Source organism: Phascolarctos cinereus, unplaced genomic scaffold, assembly GCF_003287225.1.
Source record: "Phascolarctos cinereus isolate Bilbo 61053 unplaced genomic scaffold, phaCin_HiC Scaffold_726;HRSCAF=1367, whole genome shotgun sequence".
NCBI lineage: Eukaryota > Metazoa > Chordata > Mammalia > Diprotodontia > Phascolarctidae > Phascolarctos > Phascolarctos cinereus.
In genome coordinates this window covers 364,141,027-364,163,080 of record NW_027556098.1, presented here as the reverse complement: position 1 = coordinate 364,163,080, position 22,054 = coordinate 364,141,027, and the positions used below count along the sequence as shown (strand labels likewise).

At 48.3% G+C, this 22,054-nt stretch overlaps 1 protein-coding gene across 2 annotated transcripts in view; it reads right to left on the bottom strand.

Moving 5' to 3' along the window:
* The window catches only part of NHSL3 (NHS like 3), a 43,252-nt gene extending 21,492 nt beyond the window's left edge, over positions 1 to 21,760 (bottom strand). Inside the window, exon 1 of one of the 2 annotated variants that reach the window (XM_020983484.2) lies at positions 21,299 to 21,760. In XM_020983484.2, coding sequence (XP_020839143.1) covers positions 21,299 to 21,548 — 250 coding nt within the window. In that variant the 5' untranslated portion in view covers positions 21,549 to 21,760. Of the gene's footprint in view, positions 1 to 9,742; positions 9,862 to 21,298 lie in introns of those variants that run through there. The other variant, XM_020983485.2, reaches the window with a different exon arrangement.
* Positions 21,761 to 22,054: the final 294 nt, after the last annotated feature.

Sequence of the window (22,054 nt, the reverse complement as noted above, 5' to 3'; positions counted from 1 at the left end):
GCCAGGGGCGTTTCCAGCCCTGCCCCACTGAAACAACAGCAGCCCTTCCCCCTACCCCCAGCCAAGCGGACCAGCAGGTTTTAAGGTAAATATTAGTTGGGGGGAAGGGGGAGGGGGGAAGGAAGAACTAGGAGGGCCCAGGAGGAAGAGAGTAACCTTTCTGCTGAAGGACCCCTCAGGCTAAGTAGAATAGAGTACAAAGAGCAATAATCAATTATTGTCCTAATTGAGCCTCTGGTTTAGTCATCCAAATTACAAAAATAAAGTAAGAATTCCTTATTGGTATCACACTTTTTTGACTTTTCAAACCAGCTGGGAAGGTGCTTCTTACAGAAGGGGAAACTGAGGTCTACAGAAAAGAAATGGCCTGCTCAAGGTTGCAGAGGGTTAGCCTGCTTACCAGGCTTGCAAGATTTCCCCAACAAGAGGCCAAAGTTTCTTTTCTCCATCCCTCTTTCTTTGCTCTCCAAAATTCAAGTGGAGCCACAAACAGTCAAGATAAAGGCTGAGCACCGTCACCCAGCAGACTCCCAAGTCTTCCCCACCAATATACTGACCATCACAGAATAAAGAGCCAAATGCCTGGGGTGGGAGGACCTGGATTTGAATTCCAGCCTCCTCTCCTCACACAGCATGGGGGCAAACTTAGGTGAGTCCCACCCCCCAGCAGGATCTCAGTTTTCCCATCAATTAAAAGGGAGGCCACCTAAATGTAGCAGATTGAGAACAGGCTTCAGAGCTGCGCCCTCAGCCATACACACCAGCCTATGTGAATAGGGCAGGGAGTGGAGTGGAGAAATATTGTAAAGGTTGAAAAAGCCTTGTGGATGTGTGAATGTGGGAGAGGGGGAAAACGACAATGAGGAGTTGAGTTTGACACAAGCTCCTTGGTGGACTTGGGGGGCCATTAACAAACAGTAAGAGGCATAACATATAACCTGTCAATGCTACAGGCAACTCTCTTCAAATCATAAACTGCAAAGCCATAACTGATCTGCCCAGAAAGAGGGAGTTTCCACTTTGGGAGTTCCTGGGAAGAGGTTGAGGAGAGGACCAACTTCATTGCTATAAGGAAGCCCTAATTCTAGAGGTAACCAAGGGGCCCATTGGATAGAGTCAAGAAGACCTCAGTTCACATTCAATCTCAGAGTAACCCTGGGAAAGTCACAAACTATTTGCCTCAGTTTCCTCAAATGTAAAATGGGGGTAATAAAATGTAGGATAATAGCACCTACGTCGCAGGGTTGTTATGAGGATCAAATGAGATCATATTTGTAAAGCACTTAGCAGTGTCTGGCACCCAGTAGTTGCTATATAAATGCTTATTCTTTTCCCCTCCCCACCCCTCAATTCTAGTCTCAGAACTGTGTCTGGGGCACTGGGAGAGGTTTAGGGACCTCTCTAGGGTCACTCAGCCAGTTGTGCATGAGATGGTGCTGGGGCCCAGGTCTTTCCCCCAGTCACTACCCACTTCCCTATCCCAATGGAACCACAGATCCAGATCTGACCCCACAAAACAGAGGAGTCAGACTAGATCAGCAGTTCTCAAACTTTTTGGTCTCACTCTTAAAAATTAGTGAGGACTCCCCTAAAGAGCTTCTGCTCACAAGGATTATCTCTATCAATATCTCTATCATATTATAAAATAAAACACCTTAGGATTATTATGAAGATAGTTTTGACCTTGCAGGCCCCATGAAAGGGGAGGGTCCCCCAAGCAGACTTTGAGAACCACTGGACTAGATAAACCTGTAGACATCTAAGAGCCAACATTTCCAAAACAAAAGCCATGATCTCCCTTAAAGCACAGCCTCTTCTCTCTTACAGTTTGTGACCCACCATCCTCCAGTCGCTGGCTCACAGCTTGTGTCAAACCCAACTCCTCACTGTCAGAGTCCCCACTCCCCCACATCCACGTACCCAGGTAGGTACCCATGGATCTTTTTCTACCTTTAAAAAATCTCTCCAATCCACCTCCTTCTCTCTAGCCCCAACCCTAATTCTGGGCCCCATCACCACACCTGCATTGTCTTCTAAGTGACTTCTGTGCCCATTACAACTCATCCTCCACTCAGCTCCCAAAGTCACGTTTCTAAAGCACAGATCTGATTATGGCACGGGCCACCCTTGCTTAATTAGTTCCATCAGCTCCTTATCACCTCCAAGATCAACAAGAAAGTTCTCCGGTTAGCATTCTTTAAAGCTCTTTCGAACCTGGCCCCTTCCTACACTCCCTGATCTAGCTACACTGACCTATTTGCTATACCTTGAACAATCTGATCCCTGTGCCTTTTCCACTGGCTGGTGCCCAGAATGCTCTCTCTCTGCTCACCTCTGCCTCCCAGCTTCCCTGGCTTCCTTCAAGACTCAAACAGAACTCCCACCTTCTACTGGAGGCCTTTGCCAGACCCCAGCTGCTAATGCCCTTCCCTCTCATATTTTTGTTTTTCATTCATTTTCAGTCATGTCTGACTCTTCGTAACGCCATTTGGGGTTTTCTTGGCAGAGATATTGGAGTGTTTTGCCATTTCTTTCTGCAGCTCATTTTACAAATAAGGAAACAGAGGCAAACAGGGTTAAGTGACTTGCCCAGGGTCACACAGCTAGAAAGTGTCTGAGGCCAGATTTGAACTCAGGAAGACGAGTCTTCCTGATTTTAGGACCCAAACCATATCCACTGAACCACCTAGATGCCCAGCTGCTCCCTTCCCTTTACTCCGTGTGTCTGTATATATGTGTGTGTATATATATATATATATATATATATATATATATATATATATATTGTATGTACCTACTTATTGACAGATTGTCTCTCCTCTCAGAATGTAAGCTTCTTGATGACAAGGAATGTCTGCCTTTCTTCATATCCCTAGCACTTAGCATGGTGCCTGCCACGTAGCAAGCACTGATAGTGCTTCTTGGTCATTGGATTGATGATTTCCAGGGTTCCTTCCAGCTCGAAATCGGAAGATCTTCTAAGTCTTTCTCCAGCCCATCCTAACTTCCCATAGAAAAGGTCAATACTTAATCCCATGATCTATCCTTCAGGTACACTGAGAATGAGGAAGAGGCTGGGATTCTCGCAATGCCCTGGCACATAATCTACACTTAATAAATGCTTGCCAACTGGACCAGGGGCCAGGAAAAACTGGGTGCTTGAACACAGAGGCTTGATTGGGAAGACCCTCTGGGTCTTTACTGGGGGCTGTTTAATATCATCAAGGAGCTTCCTCCTCCCCAAAGGCCTAACAGTAAAGGGAAGGGTAGGGCCCTTCCTTATCTCAGGAGCTCAGATAAGGAAAAGAAGGAATCTTCGAGGATCCAAGGGGGAAGGGAGATGGAGAATGAATGAACAAGACTAACCAGGCAGCAGCCCCACAGGCCATTCCCCACCAAAGTCGCAAAGCCAAAGCAGATTCACAGGGCCAGGCATTTCACACCCCCCACCCTGGGCAAACCTACTTTGGCTTATGTGAGCCAGGATCCTTATATTCTGGGCCTGGCACCCACCGTATCCCCAATCTCACACAAGTCTCTGTCTCTGGGTTTCACCCACCCAGTAGAATGACTGGAAGACGGGCCTGATGACTTACTGTGGTAAGTAATAACACTGGATTTAGAGTCAGAAGAAGAGGAATCGTAGGACTGGGGAGAGGGTGGGTAAGCGGGAGGGGGCAAAGAGGGAAGACAAGGGGAATCAGGAGTGTACAGCAAGCAGGCAGCAGCCACCACTACTTCCCAAAGCAAAATGAGGATCTTGAGCCCCAGCTCCACAGTTTACCAGATGTGTGACCTTGAGCAAGTCACTTCATCAGAATTCACAATGCCTGCCTTACACGGGGTGCTTTACCATGAGGCAGGAGAGGGGAAAGACTGCAAGTACAGAATGAGGCACACACTGTCATTGTGGTGATTTGTTCTGCTTACGTGTGCTTTTGTTACAAGATGGAGCTCTCTTGGAGAGTGGAGCAGGACAGGGGGTGGAGGTGTACAGGGTATCACTGGGAAGTGACAGTCTTTTTTTTTTTTAAAAGAACACCAGTAGGCCTCAGACCAAACACTTGACACTCAGCTATGTGACCCCTGGGCAAGTCACTTAACCCCAATTGCCTTTAAAAAAAAAAAGAAAGAAAGAGAGAAAGAAAAAACAGTAGGGTAGGTAGGTGGCACAATGGATAGAGTACTGGCCCTGGATTGAGGAGGACCTGAGTTCAAATCCAGATTCAGACACTTAATACTTAACTAGCTGTGTGACCCTGGGTAAGTCACTTAAGCCCAACTGCCTTGCAAAAAAAACCAAAAAGTACATCAGTGAAACACTTTTAAAGTTCTTTATGCTATAGATATAAGCTGTTAAGGTGTCCCCTCCCCATTCCATCTCCCATGGGGGAAAGATGAAAACACTTGACAAAATTTTTCCTACCCAAAGGAGCCAGGAAGTGTTAGGGAGGCTTTACACCTGTGTGATCTTCAAGATGTACTAGGAATATTAGCCAACCTAAAACAGGCCCCACTGAATGGAAAGCCCAGGGGTAGTGCAGGGAGTCTCTTCCCGGCACCTGACCAACAACATACACTACCTCTTACAATGCTCCCCACCCCACCTGCTCCTTGGGGACAAAATTCCCAGCCTGCTCAGAGCAACCCGTGCTTCCCCAAGTAGGAGCTGGACCTTTGACTTCCTCCCCAAAACCCTGGCATAGCCTCCCTCTCCCCACCCCCAACACACTCAGACACACACATACACTGATGGGGGAGGGAGATGTCACAGCCTTTCCCTTCCCTCTAGTCCCCACCCAGACCTGCCCAAATGCAAATTCCTAGGCTACAGTTTGAGCAGTGTTTCCATGGAGCTGAGAACAAACATAAGGAGATCCCATCCCATCTCTCTCCCACAGAGACACCTGCCCAGGCCCCCCACGCAGTTACTTCCACCCCCAGGTTCTGTCTCAGAGGAGGCTCAAGGCTTTCTACCTTTACTCCTGGCCCAGCTGCCCAAGGAGGAAGAAACAAACTGGTCCAGAAAACTTCCTGGGAAGTCTTCCAGATTAAATCTAGACTGGGCTCCCCACACTTTTCAATTTCAAAGGCCATTTTACAAATGAGGAAACTGATTTAAGTGGCTTGCCCAGGATCAATATAGCTACACATTTCTGCAGTGGGATATTACCCCAAGTCATATGATTTATTGCTGTAAGAAACTTTATATAGCATTAATCCAGCAGACCCCCCCCAAACTAATAGAAAGATTGAGGCTCAGAGATTCAATTCAAATGAATATTCTTGTTAAGCACTTATTATGTAAAGAAGCATTACTTCAATGAGATCACCCATCTAGTGGAGTCTATTAAAAGAGGCAGCATGGTATAGGAAGAGATCACTGAATCTGGAGTCAGGAGACCTGGATTCCAATTCTTCCTTTTTCACTAGCTACAGGATTGGGATCAAGCCACTCAATCTTTCAACATATAAAGTGAGGCAACAAATATCAACCTCACAAGGTTGTCCCTTGTTTAAAACCTACAGAAAGGAGTTATGTTAGAGGTACTGTCCCTGCTCTAGAGGAACTTACAACCGATCATGACACTTGAGCATCCCTCCTTCCAGAAGGTCTCTCCCACCTTGTCCTCCTCTGCCCCATCACCAAACTCCACTCACCACTGAGCCTGGGGCCCTCTTCTCTCCATCTACCTTGTCTCAGGATGAACTAGTCCTTAGCCAAGAAATTATCACCTCTTTGGTATATGGATACCTCCCAGCTCTAAAACCATGCCTCCAGCAAAGTCCAGGACATCTCCCTGTACGTGTGCTCCCAGGACCACAAACTCAACTCTTCTAAAACCACCAAACTCTTCTTTACCCCCAAAACCTGCTTCTGACTTTGGCATTTCTGTCAATGGTATTACCATCCACCAAGAGACCTGGAGTCACCTCAACTCCTCCTCTCCCTCACTCCCATTATCTAAATATAAGATCACAGATTTAGAGCCTGGAAAGGAACACAGGGGCCATCTAGTCCAACATCAGCAGTCCAACACCATTTTCAGATAAGGAAATTGAGGCAAAGAGAGGTTAAATGTCTTACCGAAGGTCACACAAGTGGTAAAGCCTAGATTCAAATCTAGATGATCTGCCTGGAAATCCTTCATTTTTTCCACCATACCACATGATCTCTTTTTACTGTCGCTGGTTAATTTCTCCCCCTGTGATCTGATCTCTCTCCTTTCCAATCCCATAGTCCATCCCTACCTTAGCCCAAGTCCCAACCATCTCTTATCTGAACTATTATAATAGCTCTGCCAGTTCTAAATCTTAGTTCTGAACAAGGGGTGACCAAAGATGCAGGTATCATCACAAGATTTAGAGTTAGAAGGTGATCCAGTCCATCTCCAAGGGGAAGTCACAACCAATTGCATCTGCCTCAGTTTCACTGTGAGAGATATCACATGACTTTATACATGTCAAGGCTACTTTTTTTTTTTACTTTTGAGGCATTCGGGGTTAAGTGACTTGCCCAGGGTCACACAGCTAGTAAGTGTCAAGAATTTGGTCTGAGGCCAGATTTGAATTCAGGTCTTCCTGACTTCAGGGCCGGTGCCCTACCCACTGCACCATCTAGCTGCTCTCTCAAGGCTACTTTCAAAGTCTTCTAACAGGTCTCCCAGTGTCCAGTCTCTCCCTTTCCATCATGCACATGGTCGAGTGATCTTTCTTTTTAAAATCAGCTCAGATCCAACATTGCCTTACCTAAAAACAAAACAAACAATCAAACAGGAAAAAAACCCAACCTATCATGACTCCCGACTGCCTGCACAAATCAGGGCCAAACTCCTCAACCCAATCCCTGTTAGAAAACTATGAAAACAGCCTTGACATGCATATAGTCATGTGATATCTCTGTGCCATAAGGAAACTGAGGCTGACACAGTTGGATGTGACTTTCCCTTGGAGATGAACTAGATGACCTTCTTCTAACTCTAAATCTTGTGATGATACCAGCATCTTTGGTCACCCCTTGAGATCTCCTCAAATGACTCCACTTAATCCCCTCCTCCTTTAAAAGCATCCTCAGCCCCAACCAGGCTTATTTCCTTGTCTTCCCCTCCCCCATTACACCAGGCTCTTTCCCACCTCTGTGCCTTTGTTCGGCCTTCTCCTCTCACCTAGAATGCTCTCCCCTGGTTTTCCCAAAGGATAATCAGTCCTCAAAGTACTTTGGAGATATGTATTCCAACCCCCTTACTTAACAGATAAGGAAACTGATGTTCCAAATAAGACAAAATTGCCAGAGGTAAGCCTGGTGGTGAGCAATGGAAGCAGTGTTCCAACACAAGCCATCTTGCTCCAAATCCATTCTCTTTGCAGTAGTACATGTATGCTGCTCTATGACAGATAAAGGCCCGTATTTCCTTCAGTGCCCACTTCAAGACTCATCTCTGTGAAGCCTTCCCTCATTAACCTTTCTGAATTCCTTCTCACACATGTCTAACTAGGGCTTGAACACTAAAGGGATACTTTTCCATATCACCTTAATATGTCGTCTGGAAACATGATCTCTCCAACCACGTCTGTCTTATCTCTTCAACTAACCTGTCAGTAACTTGAAGATAAAGACTATGTTTTCTTTTCTGATACCCTCCAGTCACTCCCAGGAAAAACACAAAAGTTCATCAGCAGTGAGGATCTCCAAGCACTTATCCCATCCAGGTCAGCAGGATTATAAATACAAGGGGGGAGAGCCATTTCTCCATGCTATATTCCTCTTCCCTGCCTGGGAGGGTGAATAGGAAATAGTTGGGATATTGGACGGAAGTGACCAGAATCACAGGATTCTCTTTCCCAAGGATTCCCTGGGTAAAGTTCGGGGTAGGAAGGCATTCAACTCTCCTGGGGGACACATCCCTCAGAGAAATGTTAGTTTTTACCTTAGAAACCAGCTAGTCCAATGCCCTCATCATTTTACAGATGCCAAAACTGAGGCTCAGAAAGGAAAAGGGACTTGCCCCGGGTCACAATCAGATACCTGACCTCTAGGAGGTACCCATTCTCTCTCCAAGGAAAGTACAGCAAACCAAATTTCCTGTACCCAGACTGGAACAGACAATCTTGGGTAAGTTCCTTTCCAGCTGTAGGCCTCAGTTTCCATATCTGTAAACAGAGGGGGCTGGAACCTGATAGTCTCAAAGAGCCTTTCAAGTTCAGAGAGTCTATGAATTTAGATAGTTTATGAACTGAAAGGACCAGGAGAAATGGGCAACAGCTTCCCCTGCCCCCCTCACCCAAAATCCTCCCCATAAGGTTCTCTACCTAGGAAATAACCCAGAGATTTCCACCTGACCAGGCAGCTCCCCAGTGGGAGGGGATGTGAGGAGAGGGTGAGGCTGTACCTCCTCCCCCTATCTCTCTCTCTGATGTCCTCTCCCACACACACACACACACACACACACACACACATATCAATCCCAGTTCATGTTACAGTTGTCCCAGCACTGAGGGAACTAGAGGGGGAAGCCAGGAATCCCGTTGCCCAGCCTCAGGGGACCCTCCCCCACCCCTGGGGTTGAAATACAACCTTTCAGGCAGATCCCAGCACAGACTGGGGCCCAGGCTGTTCCAGCTGGGTGACTGAATTGAAAAGGGGGGGATAGATGAGGGAGGAGTGTAGACCCTTGGCAGTGGGGGGAGGGCACCCCAGAGAACCAGTCAGATGGCCTACGTGGTCAGATGGAGCCAGCCCTGAGCCTCTAGCTCCCTCCTTTTCTCTCTTTCTCCCTCCCTCCAGTCAACTTTCTGCCCTCTGGGGTCTGCAGGGTGGCACAGAAGAACAAGTGTGAGTGTATGTCAGCCACTGTGTAAAACAGTGTTAGACTGTGTCTGTATATCACTCGATGTCTGTATATGACAATGTAAGTCTGTGTAACTGTCTGGCTGTAATTGTGAGTACATGTAATCATGAATCAGGGCTCTGCACACAGTGGGTGATTAATGTTTGCTGATGGGAACTATGCCTAGGTAAGTATGTGTCTGCATCCACATCTGCAAATCTATGCGGGCATCTGTATAACCATAACAAGAATGATTGCGGACATCTGGATAACTATGTGTCCATTCATACATATCCATGTGCAAGCATGCATATATATGGTGTGTAACTATGTGCCTGTGTGTGTAAATATAGATCCAAATCTTCCATAATTCTGGGCCCAGATGTAGATGGACACAATTATACAAGACATACAAAATAAGCATGTTCTCGGTCCTGTTTGTGTAACTGGGTCCCTATGGAGAACTCATGTGTGACTGAGTGTGATTTATAACTATGTGTCATTGTGTACATAGCCACGGGTAAATATGTATCCCTGTCCTGTTGTTTTTGTAACTGTGGCCATGTGTGGCTATCCATGGCAGCATATATGGGCATATTGTGTAATTATGTGTCCATGTGCACACACTAATGTGTAAGCATGTATCGCTGCCCTGTTTGGGTAACTTTCTCAAAGGCTATGTAACTGTGTGAAGATGTACCGTACACGCGCATTCATATGTGTCCTTTGCATGTAGCCGTGTGCATGTGTGAAGGTTCATGAGTGAGCATGCAGCTGGGTCCCCGTGTGCATGGCCAGGGGGTAGAGAGGGACCCCAAGGCACCGGACGCACGGCCCCACCATTCCCCCGGGGCTCGGGCCGCGCGGGGCAGCCCCTGGCCCCTTCCCATCCCCCTCCCCTCGCCCCCGCCTACCTGTTCCCTGCCTCCCCCGGCGGCGCCCGAAATGCCAGAAGCTGCGGGTCCGGCTGCTGGGGGGCTTCCTCTTGTGGTGGGAGTTCCCCATGGCGTGCAGGGGCCCTGGGGGGGCGGGGGCGGGGATGGGGATGGGAGTGGGCGGGGGAGGGGGCGCGCGCTACATGGCGTGGGACTGGCGCGCGCTCAGGCCCCCGCGCGCTCCGGCAGCTCCGGCCGCCACCGTCCCTGCAGCCAATGGGCACGCCCGGGAGGGGCGGGGCCTCCGAGGGGAGGCGAGGGGCGGGGCGCGCTCCTGTATGCGGGCTCTCCCCCGCCCCCACTGGGACGCCTACCTCTGGCCCTCCTCCCAAAGCTAGGCAAGCCTGGAGCCTCCTGGGAAGAGGAGGCGGCGATGATCCGTGCTAGGCAGAGCCCAGGAACTAGCACCCTCCTACCGGGTTGGGGAAATGAGACATAGACAGTATGCACGTCCTTGGTTTTCTCATCTGTCAAACGGGGATAACGTGCACTCTCTTCTTCACAGGAATCCATAAATCAGATTTAGCTCTGGAAGAGACCTTACAGGTGGTAAGGTCTTTGAACCCAAGTCCTCTGACTTTAAATCCCAGCCTTCCTTCCATTGCACCATGGTGTTAATGAAGAAGGTACCATATAAGCTATTAAGTGACACAGACATGGGAGCTAAAACTATTGTTGTTATTACTGCCTAGATGACCTTCCCCATATATAAAGTGAGGGGGTCAAGTTATATGATCTCTAAGACCTCTTAATGGCTCTAACATTCTCTGTTTCTATGATCACCAAGCAAATCTGCCCCCATTTTACAGAGAGAAATACTGAGTCCACATGGGTGTTAAAGAAAAGAGCTAGGATTCAACTACAGGTCTTCTGACTAACACTAGCATTGTTTCCATTAAGTATGTTGATTTGACTGACTCTGAGAAGCCAGGTTCTCTACCCCCAGACTGTCTCCAAGCCCAGCTACCTTCAAAGCTTCTCTCAGCACCCTCCCTCCACTCCCCAATAGACCTGGAGTCAGAAATCCTAGGTTCTAACAATTCATGCTTGTGACTTTGGGCAAGTTCCTTCCCTTCTATGGGCCTCAGTTTCCCCATCTGTAAAGTGGCAGATGGGCTAAATGATCTTAAAGATTCTTTCCAACTGTAAATCCTATGATCCTATGGCACCTCAATGAGGGCCCTGAAAGGGAGTGCTGCCTCAGTTTCTGTATGTGAACAGGGAGCTAGAGAACTAGGAAATACAGTTGGGAGGAGGAAAGTGTTAACAGTTCAAAGGAAGAAGATACTCAAGTCAATCTATCTCAAGAAAAGAGGACTGGATAGGGGCAGCTAGGTGTTGCAGTGGATAGAGCACCAGGCCCTGGAGTCAGGAGGACCTGAGTTCAAAATTTGGCTTGGGATCAAACACTTGACACTTACAGCTGTGTGACCCTGGGCAAGTCACTTAACCCCAATTGCCTAAAAAGAAAAATAAAAAAAGAAAATTAAGAAAAGAAAAAGGAATGGTCTAAGGTTCTTGGAGATCCCTGTGGAAAGAGTCAAGGGTTGTTGGTGATGGGTGCCACCTAGTCAGGCTGAGGACCTGGAAGACACCAGGGAAGAGGACCACTCTGCTGCCTAAAGACCCTTTACTCCATTAGAATGTAAGTTCCTTAAGGGCAGGAAATATCTTCTCCCTCTTTTGTATCCCCAGCAAATGGTACAGAGCCTGGTACTCAGCAGGTACTTAATAAATGCTTATTGACTGACTCTGGGTGTTAGCGGACTCCACTTTTAAGCAAACCTACTACATGAAAACCCCAATGACACAGATGCTTTTCTCCTCCCCAACATCAATCTTCAGCCCTCCCTTTTACTGCCTCTGCGGGTATGTGTCAGGATGGGCTAGAAGAAATTCCTGGAATAGAAAAACTTCACTGGGGGCAGAGGCAGTGAGTGTCTCAATCCCTTTCCCCTCTTCCCCAGGACAGGGCTGGGCACCAAGAAGGCACTCAGCACAAATCCACTGATTGACAAACAGCTCATTTTTCAATTCTTCCCTCTACAGAAATAAAGCTAACACACAAAATAAGGGGAAACCAAAGGACTGTCCAGAGTGGAACAGGCCTCCAAAAGAATCAGTCATCACAGTGGTCAGAGCTGACCCGAAGAGACCTTAGAGCTCACCTAGCCCAAAACCCCCATTTTACAGATAAGGAAGCTGAAACCTTGCCCAAGATCACCCAAGGAACAGGACAGGGGACTGGAACCCAGGTCCAGCACTCTCAAGTCATGGCACTGAATTGAATGTGCATAAGCAGAGACTAGGTGATTGAGGATACTGTGGAATAATGGGATATGGGATAATGGGAATTCAGGTGGGTTTTGGATTAGATGACCTCTGAGGTGGGGATTCAAAAACTTTTCAGGAGGCCATCAGTTCTATAAAGTGGGGTCTCTCTGTGTGTTCACAGAGTGAGACATACAATCTGCACTGGATTCTCATCCTTCTATGATCACTTTCCCGGGCCAGCAACCACTGGAGCCAAGATACCATGTGGGTGTCACAGCCTTTCCCACCTCCACCCCCCCACCCCCAAGGGGTACAATGCTCTTTCACATGAGGTTTACTCAGCATGTGACCAGAGCAGCTGAGATGGCTTTACACTGGGATGGGGGGCCCTCTAGGGAGGCTCTCTCCCTAGACCTAGTCCAGGTATACACAGGAAGTCTGATACTGCCTGGGTAACCCCTCCCACCCCCAGATAATAGGTGGCCACTCCTATAAGGCACTGGTTTGGCCAGTGGCCATTATCCCAGGCCCAGAGGAGAGGGAAGAGTTGGGGACCCAAGGTAGCAGACTCCAGCCTTCATTTGCCTGCCATAATCAGCTTCATGCCCACTACCATCCTTTACCCCAATCAGAGGTGTGCAGCCCCAGTCCCCTGGCCCCTATTCTACTCCTCCTTAACTACAGCATCTTCTTAAGAGATAAAGAGTTAGCTCCTTCAGATGTGAAGTCTTCCCGAATTAGAATGCAATCTCCTTGAGGGCAGGAGCTATCTCTTTCTGCTTTTATTTCTACCTTAGCACAGTGTCTGGCACATAAGTACTTCATAAATGCTTGTTGTCTTGATGAGATCTTTATAGTAACAGAGAAGACAGAAATGCCCAAGTTTGTCACTTTCCACACACATTCCCCCCAACCCTCAGGGCTTCCACCCCACACTCCAGAGCAGTAATTGTCCTCTCCCCTCCATCTTCTTACCTTCCCCTACTGTCTCTATTCTAGAGCAGATCCCCAATATCTCCTACCCATATTCTGGAGTTGTTACTTCCGGGCTACTAACCATAACTGCCTTCTACCCCATGTTTCAGAGTCCTTCCTTTCCCCAGATTCCAGAGCTTCAAGTCCTAATCCCCAGTGTTCTAGAGCAGTGACTTACAGAATGTTAGAGCTAAAAGAAACCTCTGGTCCAACCACTTCATTTTCAGATAGGGAAACTGAGGCACAGAAAGGCCACATAGCTAATTACATGTCCCCCAAAAAAGAACACAGACCTACATGTTCCTAAAAGCTCTTTCCATTACACCTCATCTCCCCCAATGTGAACAATAATCACCCCCTTCCTCATTTTCCAGACCTGTGACTTAATTTTAACCTTCCTTCATTTCAGGGCAACAACTGCCCACCAAGATCTCTCCAGCTGGACTAACCCACCCTAACCTCCACAAACATGCAGCGCACACTCATGAACAAACACATACACACACATCTGGCTCAGGATTCCTTCCAGCTGTTTTGGGGAACCACCTCACCCTGTTCTGATCTCATAACACTTTACATTCTTCCGATATCTTCTTCAAGTTCTAATATATACATTCTGTTCATTTATGTTTATGAGATCCTCCTGTCCCCAACTAGACTGAGTACTCCCTGAGGGCAAAGGCTAAGCCTTTGTCTTCTGGCACATACCAGGGGCTTAACAAATGTTTGAATGGGCATGGTCGAAGGGCTTCCAAAGCTGTGGGTCCAGAGCTCGGCCACAAAGCAAACACATTTCTCTGTGTCCCTCTCCCCCTTCCCCCACACTCAAGACTAAAGGAAATTATAATACTAATAAGCCACTTTATTAGAATGAAAAGGATTACAAAGGTTGGAGGCAGTGTAGTACAATATACAAAGCACTAAATCTGGAATCCAAAGTTCTGGTTTCAAACCCTATCTCTAATGTGACCTTGAACATGAGACTCGGACTCCTTGAGCCTCAGTTTCCTCATCTGTAAAATGAGGGAGTTGCACCAGAGGACCTCTGAGTCTCTTCCACCTCTTGAATCAAAGAATTTCGGTTTTCCCCAAAATATCCCCAATGAGGCAGGGAATGGGAGTAGTATCCCCATTTTACAGAGAAGGAAATTGAGTCTCCAGGGAGTTAAGTGATTTGAGCACAGCCACTCACCTCATAAAGAACAGAATAACTTCAACAAAAACCCAAGCTTCCCTACTCCAAGTCAAGGGTTCTTCCCATTGCTCTACATTCCTCCTGGTCCCTCTGCCCACTAAGCTTGAAGCCTATCTCTCATTCCAGTAGAAAAGAGGCCAGAAATCCCAGTGTTCAAGGGACTGGACCCTTGAACTCAAGAGGTTGAGCTGACAATATCTTCAGTCAGGAGTTAAGGGGAGTAGAGGGTCAGGGGGGAAAGTCACTGGCCTCCTTCCATCACAGGATGGGGAACCCTCTAGAATGGGCTCAGTCATGAGTAGCCCAGACAAGCACTCTCCACCACTAAAGGAAATGCTCCCTCTCAGGGCAGTTAGGCTCCTCCCCTCCCCCAAACACAAGTCTCACCAGCTCTAGGAAGCATCCCTCAGACTCATCCCATCTGATTCTAGCCTTGTTTTTCATCCTAACCACCCCCATTCCATACAGAACTGGAAGTCATCACAATATGTAGCTTTCTTTGTCTCTGTCTTATACCCATAAACTAGGTGAGCATGGCATCAGGCTAGGAGACCCCTCAGGATGCCAACGACAGAGTCAATGCCCTCATAGGATAACTGACCTCCAGGTATTTAGAATTAGAGGGAACTTTTAAAAATCATACAAGCTGTTCATTTTATAGATTAGGAAATTGAGACTCAGGAGAGTCATACAAGCAGTAAGTAAGCACACAGCCATGACTAAAGTCCACTTGTGCTAACTCTAGGTCCTAACTCTACACATGGAATTTCTTCAGTATTTTTACAAGAACACAGCAAAACCACAATCATTACCCCAGGATATAAAAACAAGCAGGGCAGGCATCAGGTCTCACTCCACAACAATAAATAAATAAATGAGTGAATGAATGAGTGAAATTACAGATTGGGAAACTGAGGCCCAAAGGGCAGTGACTTGCCAAAGGCTACCCAGCTAGAAGTAGCAAAGCTAAGACTCAAACCCTTATCTCCTGACCCTAAGGCTAGGGTTCTTCCATTAGACCATGCTAATGTTTAATAATGATAATGAATCCTAATTCTGGGGTATGCCAGATAGGAGATTTCTATCTCCGAAACAGATTATTATATTACACCCAGCTAAAACCTAAATTGTTGTGATCGTTCAAATGGTATAGTGGGGTGGAGTAGGCATGGAGTCAACTTTACCAAGGTTCAAATCCCACTTCTGACACTTGCTAGCTGAGTGACCCTAGGCAGGTTCCTTATCTGCATCATTCAATTCATTCAATTCGATAAACATTTAGTAAGCACCTACTATGTGCCAGTCAATTGTGCCAGGAGTTGGGGACCTACCTCACATGGTAGAGGTAAGTATAAAATGAAATAATGTTAGTTATGTGTTTGGAAAACCTTAAAGTATTATGTAAAGATCAGCTATTATTGTTGATTCTGCTATTGTTACATGTTAAGTCAAGCCACAAGCATTAAGGACATATTATATGCCAGACACAATGCTGAGCCTAGAGGATACAAATAAGGTGGAGTGGGGTGGGTGGGGTGGGCGGGGTGGGAACCATCTAAAATGGGACACAACAGGCAAACAACTGAGTAAAAACAAGATCAGGACAGGATAAATTTGAGATAATCCTCGAGGGAAGGTACTGGGATTTAGGGATGGGGAAAAGCTTCTTACATTTCTCTTACATTTCTACAGCATGTTACTTTCTGGTTTTTGTTTTGTTTTGTTCTTTGTTTGTTTTCTTTTTCTTTTCATTTCAATTGCTTCACTAAGCAAAGAACACCATAGTGCAGTAGATAGAGAACCAGAAAGACCTGGGTTCAAGTTCTGTTCTCTGACATGTCGTCTGCATGACCCTGGACAAGTCACTTAACCTCAGTGCTCTCTCCTCAATTCTCTAGGATTCTAAATTGCAAAGAAAGTATATATTGGCATTAATGGAAGGAGTTCCCTATTCCAGTGAAATCTTAAGTCCAGTCCCTATCTCTGTCTTAGCAAAGAACCATTCAATCTTATAGTTGGAAGGAACCTCTGTGGGTGTGAAGACATTCCAAGGCCTCCTGAGCAGGAGGACAGCAGCATGAGACTCTCTCTGCTAATACCTTCATCAAGAAATAGCTAGAGGTCTTGTCTAACTTACAGAGAAACTGAGTCCCAGAGATTATCAGTGACTTTCCCAAGGTCATACTGTTGTTTCCTAGTGGAACAGTGCCTAAGGCTTGATATCTGACATTTCTATAGCACTTAAAAGTTTCCCCAAAAAAATCATTTTGAAATATACCACTTCATTTGATCCTCACTACAGTCCTATGAAATACATACTATGGGTAGGACCAGAGATTTAGGAAGCATCTGCTTTCCTTCCTTGACTCAGTTCTCTCCCTATTCTAGTCCATCCTGCACTAAGTTGTCAAACTGATCTTCCTGAAGTGCAAGTCTGACCATGTCACTCCACCCTATTCAATAACCTGCAGTGGCTCCCTATCACCCCCAGTATCAAATATGAAATCCTCTGTTTGCTATTTAAAGCCCTTCATAACCTGGCCCCCTCCTCCCTTCTTACACCTTACTCTCCTTCACATCCACTACAACACAGCTTCACTGGTCCCCTTACTGCTCCTAACACAAGACACTCCATCTCCCAACTCCAGGCATTTTCATTTGGCTGCCCCTAAGCCTGGAATTCTCTCCCTTCTCATCTCTGTATTTCCTGGCTTCCTTCAAGTCTCAACTGGAATCCCACCTCCTATAAGAAGTCTTTTCTAGTCCCCCATTAATGCCTTCCCCTGCCCCCCCATATTATCTGCAATTTATCCTTCTACATCTTGTTTGCCAGGTGGTGCAATGGATAGAGTGCCAGACTTGGAGTTAGGAAGACCTGAGTTCGAATCGACTTCAGAAACTTACTAGCTATGAGACCCTGGGCAAGTCACTTGACCCCATTTGCCTCAGTTTCCTCATCTGTAAAATGAGCTGGAAAAGGAAATGGCAAACCAGTCCAGTATCTTTGCTAAGAACACACTAAATAAATGGGGTCTCGAAGATTTGGACAAGACTGAACAACATCTTGTTTGTACCCAGTTGTTTCGTTTCCATGTTATCTCCCTCCCTCAGACTGTGAGCTCCTTGATTGTCTGGGCTGTGTCTGGCCTTTCTTTGTATCAGCAGTGCCAGGCACTTAGTAGGCACTTAAATATTTGTTGATTGGACCTGACCTAAACAAAGCCCCTTCATTTTTACAGATGAAATAAATGAGATAAAGAAGTAAAGTCACTTGTCCAAGGTCATACAAGTTGTAACTAGAAGAGCCAGGATTTTAATTCAGGCTTACTCCAAATACTTTCCACTGTGTCTCAGTACCACTTAAAAGTATCATCACCCCCATTTTCCAGAAAAAGAAACTGAGGCTAAGAAAGATGAAGTGCCCCAAAACAATACAATTTGTAAGTATCAGTGGTGAGATTTGAATCCAGGTCTTCCAGACTCCAGCACTTTACTCAACATTTCTCTTAGTCTTCTGCCTCTAAGCTCCGGGGCTCTTTAAACAATGAATATTGTGGCCTCCCACTCAGGACCAGAAAATCTTAGCACCCTCCCAACTGAGACAACACCTAGGGTAAATTGCTTCCCCTCCATAAAATAAAGTAGTTGGGCTCAAGGATCTTTAAGATCATCTGTGACCGCCCATAATTCTAAGTGCCCTAGACTGGGGGAGGGTCAAGAAACCTAAATTTAAGTCCTATTCAGCTTTGCCACTCACCAATAGGGTGACCTCGGCCCAAGGTCACTGCCATTTTCTGAACCTTAGTTTTTCCATCTGTAAAATGAGGGTGTTGAATGAGAAGGCCCTTTCTAAGGGCAAATTTTATTCTCTTTGGGACCCATCATCCTATGGAGGAGGAAAAAGCCCAAGACTGATTAAGAATCAGAAGGCTTAAAGTGAAGTTCCTGACACTTACTGTGACTTTGCCCTCTCTGGGCCTCACTTTCCCCATCTGTAAAATGAAAGGGTTAAACTTAATGATCTCTAATTTCCCTCCACCTCGAAAATTTTATAAATCCACCACTCTGAGAGGCAGCATAGTGTTAGTAGGTAGGAACTGCCCTTGAAGCCAAAAAGACCTGGGTTCAGGTCCTGGATCTGACACATATTGACTGTGTGACCTTGGCCAAGTCACTCAGTTTCTCCATACTTGAGGCAACTCTCTCAAGGCTGTAAGTTTCAGAGAAGTTTTTCACTACCTGGGAGTTCTCTAGGATCTAAACCAACGAAATCACAGATCCAGCCCCTAATCCTATCCTGTGATTCTATGACTCATAGGTCAGACTGGAATATGACCCCCTCCCCCTCCATCTTCTACAGAACCCCTGCTACACACACACACACTCATACTCATTCTCTCTCTCTCTCTCTCTCTCTCTCTCTCTCTCTCTCTCTCTCTGTCTCTCTCTCTCTCTCTCTGTCAGGTTAGTCTCCCAAAAAGAATTAACCCTCCCTCTTTCCCTAGGGCTCACGGTCCCCTCTCCATTGGCCATTGCCAACAGGGATTAAAGCAATCAGATCAATTTCTTGGTTTCTTTTCAGAAAGAGAAGAGGAGGAGAAGTAGGGCTGGACAAGAGTGAAAGAAACAATTCGAATAATGACAGGCTGGAGGGAAAGAGGGTGACTTTCCCTCCCATCTCCGCCCAGGCACTACCAAAGCCTTGGGGCAGACAGGCCCACACGTGGGTGAGGGCCCTTACCTCACCTGCATGCTGGAACCCTAAACACCTCAGGCACATGAACAGGTGCAGAGAGTGGGGGTGGCCAAACCACTGGCCAGGACTGAGATCCTAATGGGGTCAACTAGTCTATCACCCAGCCTCAGGGCTTCTTTGCCCAGATTTGTCCATTCCATGACTATATCCAGGCCAGGACAGCCCACTGAGTGTGACCTTGGACAAGTCCTTTATCCTCTGGACAGCAGTTTGCTGCTTTGTAAAGGGGTTGGATTAGAGAATTTCTAAGGCCCTTTGAGCTCCAAATGCCCTAGCAACACCACTGTACCCAAAGACCTGCCATTCTGGGTGGTCAGTTCTCAGGATCTAGTCATAGTCCATCCTCTTGTGATTTCCTCCCCATTTCCCTTTGGATGAGTGGGGAGGTGACAACAAATAGGCTGGCATTGAACAGATGACTGGGGCAGACCCTGCACGGGAAGGGGGGGGGCAGGCTTGTACTGTTCAGTATATTTTGACACCAATCTCTCTTCCAGCCCTTGTCCCTCATTGCTGTAGCTGAATGTCTTCGGGCAGGCTTAGGCAGAACCAAGGCAGTGATCCAAACAGACCACAGCCAGGCCGGATACAATCACACAAGAAGCTTTTTCTCTCCTTTCCCTGCCCTCATCTTCCTGTCCCCCAAATCTCTTCCTTCTAATTCTCTCCACCCTCCTTCCCTCCCAGAGCTGATTAAAGGACACTCCAGTGGGTAAACACAGCACCCACCATTTCCTGAAGCATGGGCAGGCGGCTGCTGTGGGAAGGCTAGTGGTTAGATGCTCAGGGACAGGGAGCCCCTGGGGCCTAAAAAGGTCCCCGCCTCCTCCCAGGCTTGGAAGAAAAGCTGAGAGATGCACCCCACCACCACCACCACCACCACCTTTTCCTCCAGGTCTGGAAGCAAAAGAGTAGGAGGGGCAAGGGAGCTGAGGGAACAGGCCCAACTCAGGTGACACAGGCAGAAATGGGATAAGGATCTAATACCCTGGGTAGAGAATCAACCAAGCAGGGCCACCCAAGACCAGGGCAGGGTATAAAGACACTTCAGAGTTATAGGCAATACGTTGTTGTGGAAACAGTGCTGGACTTTGAGTTAGAAGCCATGAGTTCAAGTTCTGACACTGAAACACACTAGCTATGACCTTGGACAAGTTATTTAACCTCTGTGATCTCTTCCTCATCTCTAAAAGGGATTGTTCTTGAACCCCCTGTCTCACAGGGCTGTTATGAGGAAACCACCCGTTAACCTTAAAACTCCATAGAAATTGGAGCTGGTATTATTATCTCATGAGCCAGGAGAAGGCTGCCAAATAAAATCCCCAAAGCCAAATTCCCTTCCTACCCCCTCCCCCACAAAGAAGCATACCTACCTAGCCCTGCTGTGTATCCCCTGGGAAGTTCACTACCTCTCTGTTCATGCTTCCTTACCCCCAACTCAACAGCACTGAGGAAGATGAAAGTGAATTGTTACTGAAATAGGGAGGGGGGCCTCACCTGTGACACTAGTAACATTTCTATTGTTGTGGGTGAGTGAGTGGGTGATGAGTGAGACAGACAAAACTAGAAAGGAAAAAAAAACAGAGAAAGCAAGCAAAAAAGGCCCTCTTGAACCTTCTCTTCCCCACCACCCATAGTAAGAGGCACCCTGGACAGGGCCAAGTCAGGAAGCAGGAGAGATAGGTGTTCAGCTCCCCCTTTTAGAGGAGCCATCCAGGATCCATGACAAACTTGGTTGCCAATCCCTTACTGCCCTAGTTCGGGCAGGGCAGGGCAAAGCAGAACAGAGCCTGAACAAGTCTCTCTACCCTGGGGCTGCCCAGGGGAGCTGGGCCTCAGGCTCCTATGGCCCCCTGACTCAGCAAAGTGCCTACAGCTGCAGTTGACCCAGCAAAGCCCCCACAACCTGCTTGCTGTGCCCCAAGGGAGCAAAACAGAGGATCTGGCCCCTTGCATCCAGGGAAGTCTGGGGGAGGACAAGAGTTGCCCCCTCCCAGACCTTCCCACCAAAGTCAGACTACATAGCCTCTGCAAACCTGGAGATCCCCTGCCTAGTAGTGGGTGGGGTCGGATAGGGGGGACCGCCCCCCTTTGCTGAGGCAGTGCCCCGGAAGTCCTGAGAGGGGCTCCTTGGCTCTGCCCCACCTTTCCTACCAACCATTCTGAGTACAACCCCCGCTCCGCGGCCTGGGTCACCCTCGCCGCTCCCTGGGCACTGCCCGACGGCTCAGGAAATGGGGCGTCTCCCTATCACTTTACCCCCCCCCCGCCGCTGGCGGCCCAGCGCTGCCCAGCCCTGCCCAGCTCAGGTGAGCGGAGCGCCAGCCTGCCTTACCTCTGCCCTTGCCTCTGCCCTTCCTGGCCTTTTCCTCGGACTTTTTGCCCTTGGGGGGCGGCTCGGCGCCCTCCCCACCCGGCGGCCCCTTCTTCTTTCTCCGCTTGCCCCGAAGCCAGCTGAAGGCGCGGCGCAGACCGCCCCGGGACTTCTTCTTGCGGGGTACACCGGCCTGGCCCTGGCCCTGACCCTGGCCCTGGCAGCTCTGGTCCTCGGCCGCAGGTGCGGCGGAGGCAGCGCGGGCCGCCATGGGCCGCGTGCGGGGCGGGCGGGCAGCCTCAGGCCCCCGGGGGCGGCGCGGCACCCATGCGGGGCTGGACGCCGGGGTTCCCTCCCTGGGCAGCCGGCGCCGCCGCGCGAAGGGAGAACAAGGAGCCGAGGAAAAGTTTGAGCGGCTCCCTGGGGCCGAGCGGAGCGGGGCAGGAGGGGCCGGCGGGGCTGGGCTGGGCTGGGCTGGGCTAGGCTGGGGCGGAGAGAAGCACAGAGAGAAGGGAGAGGCGGGCCGGGAGGTGGGGAACAGGAGGGAGCGCACTGTCTCCCAACCCGCTCCCCGCTCCCCGCACCCCCCTCCTCTCTCCTCTGCCCGCCCGGCCCGGCCCGGCTCGTCCCAGCCCTGCCCCTCTCCCCGCCCTCCGGACCCGCAGAGGGGAGCGCACTGCTCCGCGGCTTCTCCCCACAGGGTCGTTGGGGGTGGGGGTAAGGAAGGCCAGGTAAGTGGGACTCTTGGACAGACCGCCTGCTGGAAAGGCGAGGTGT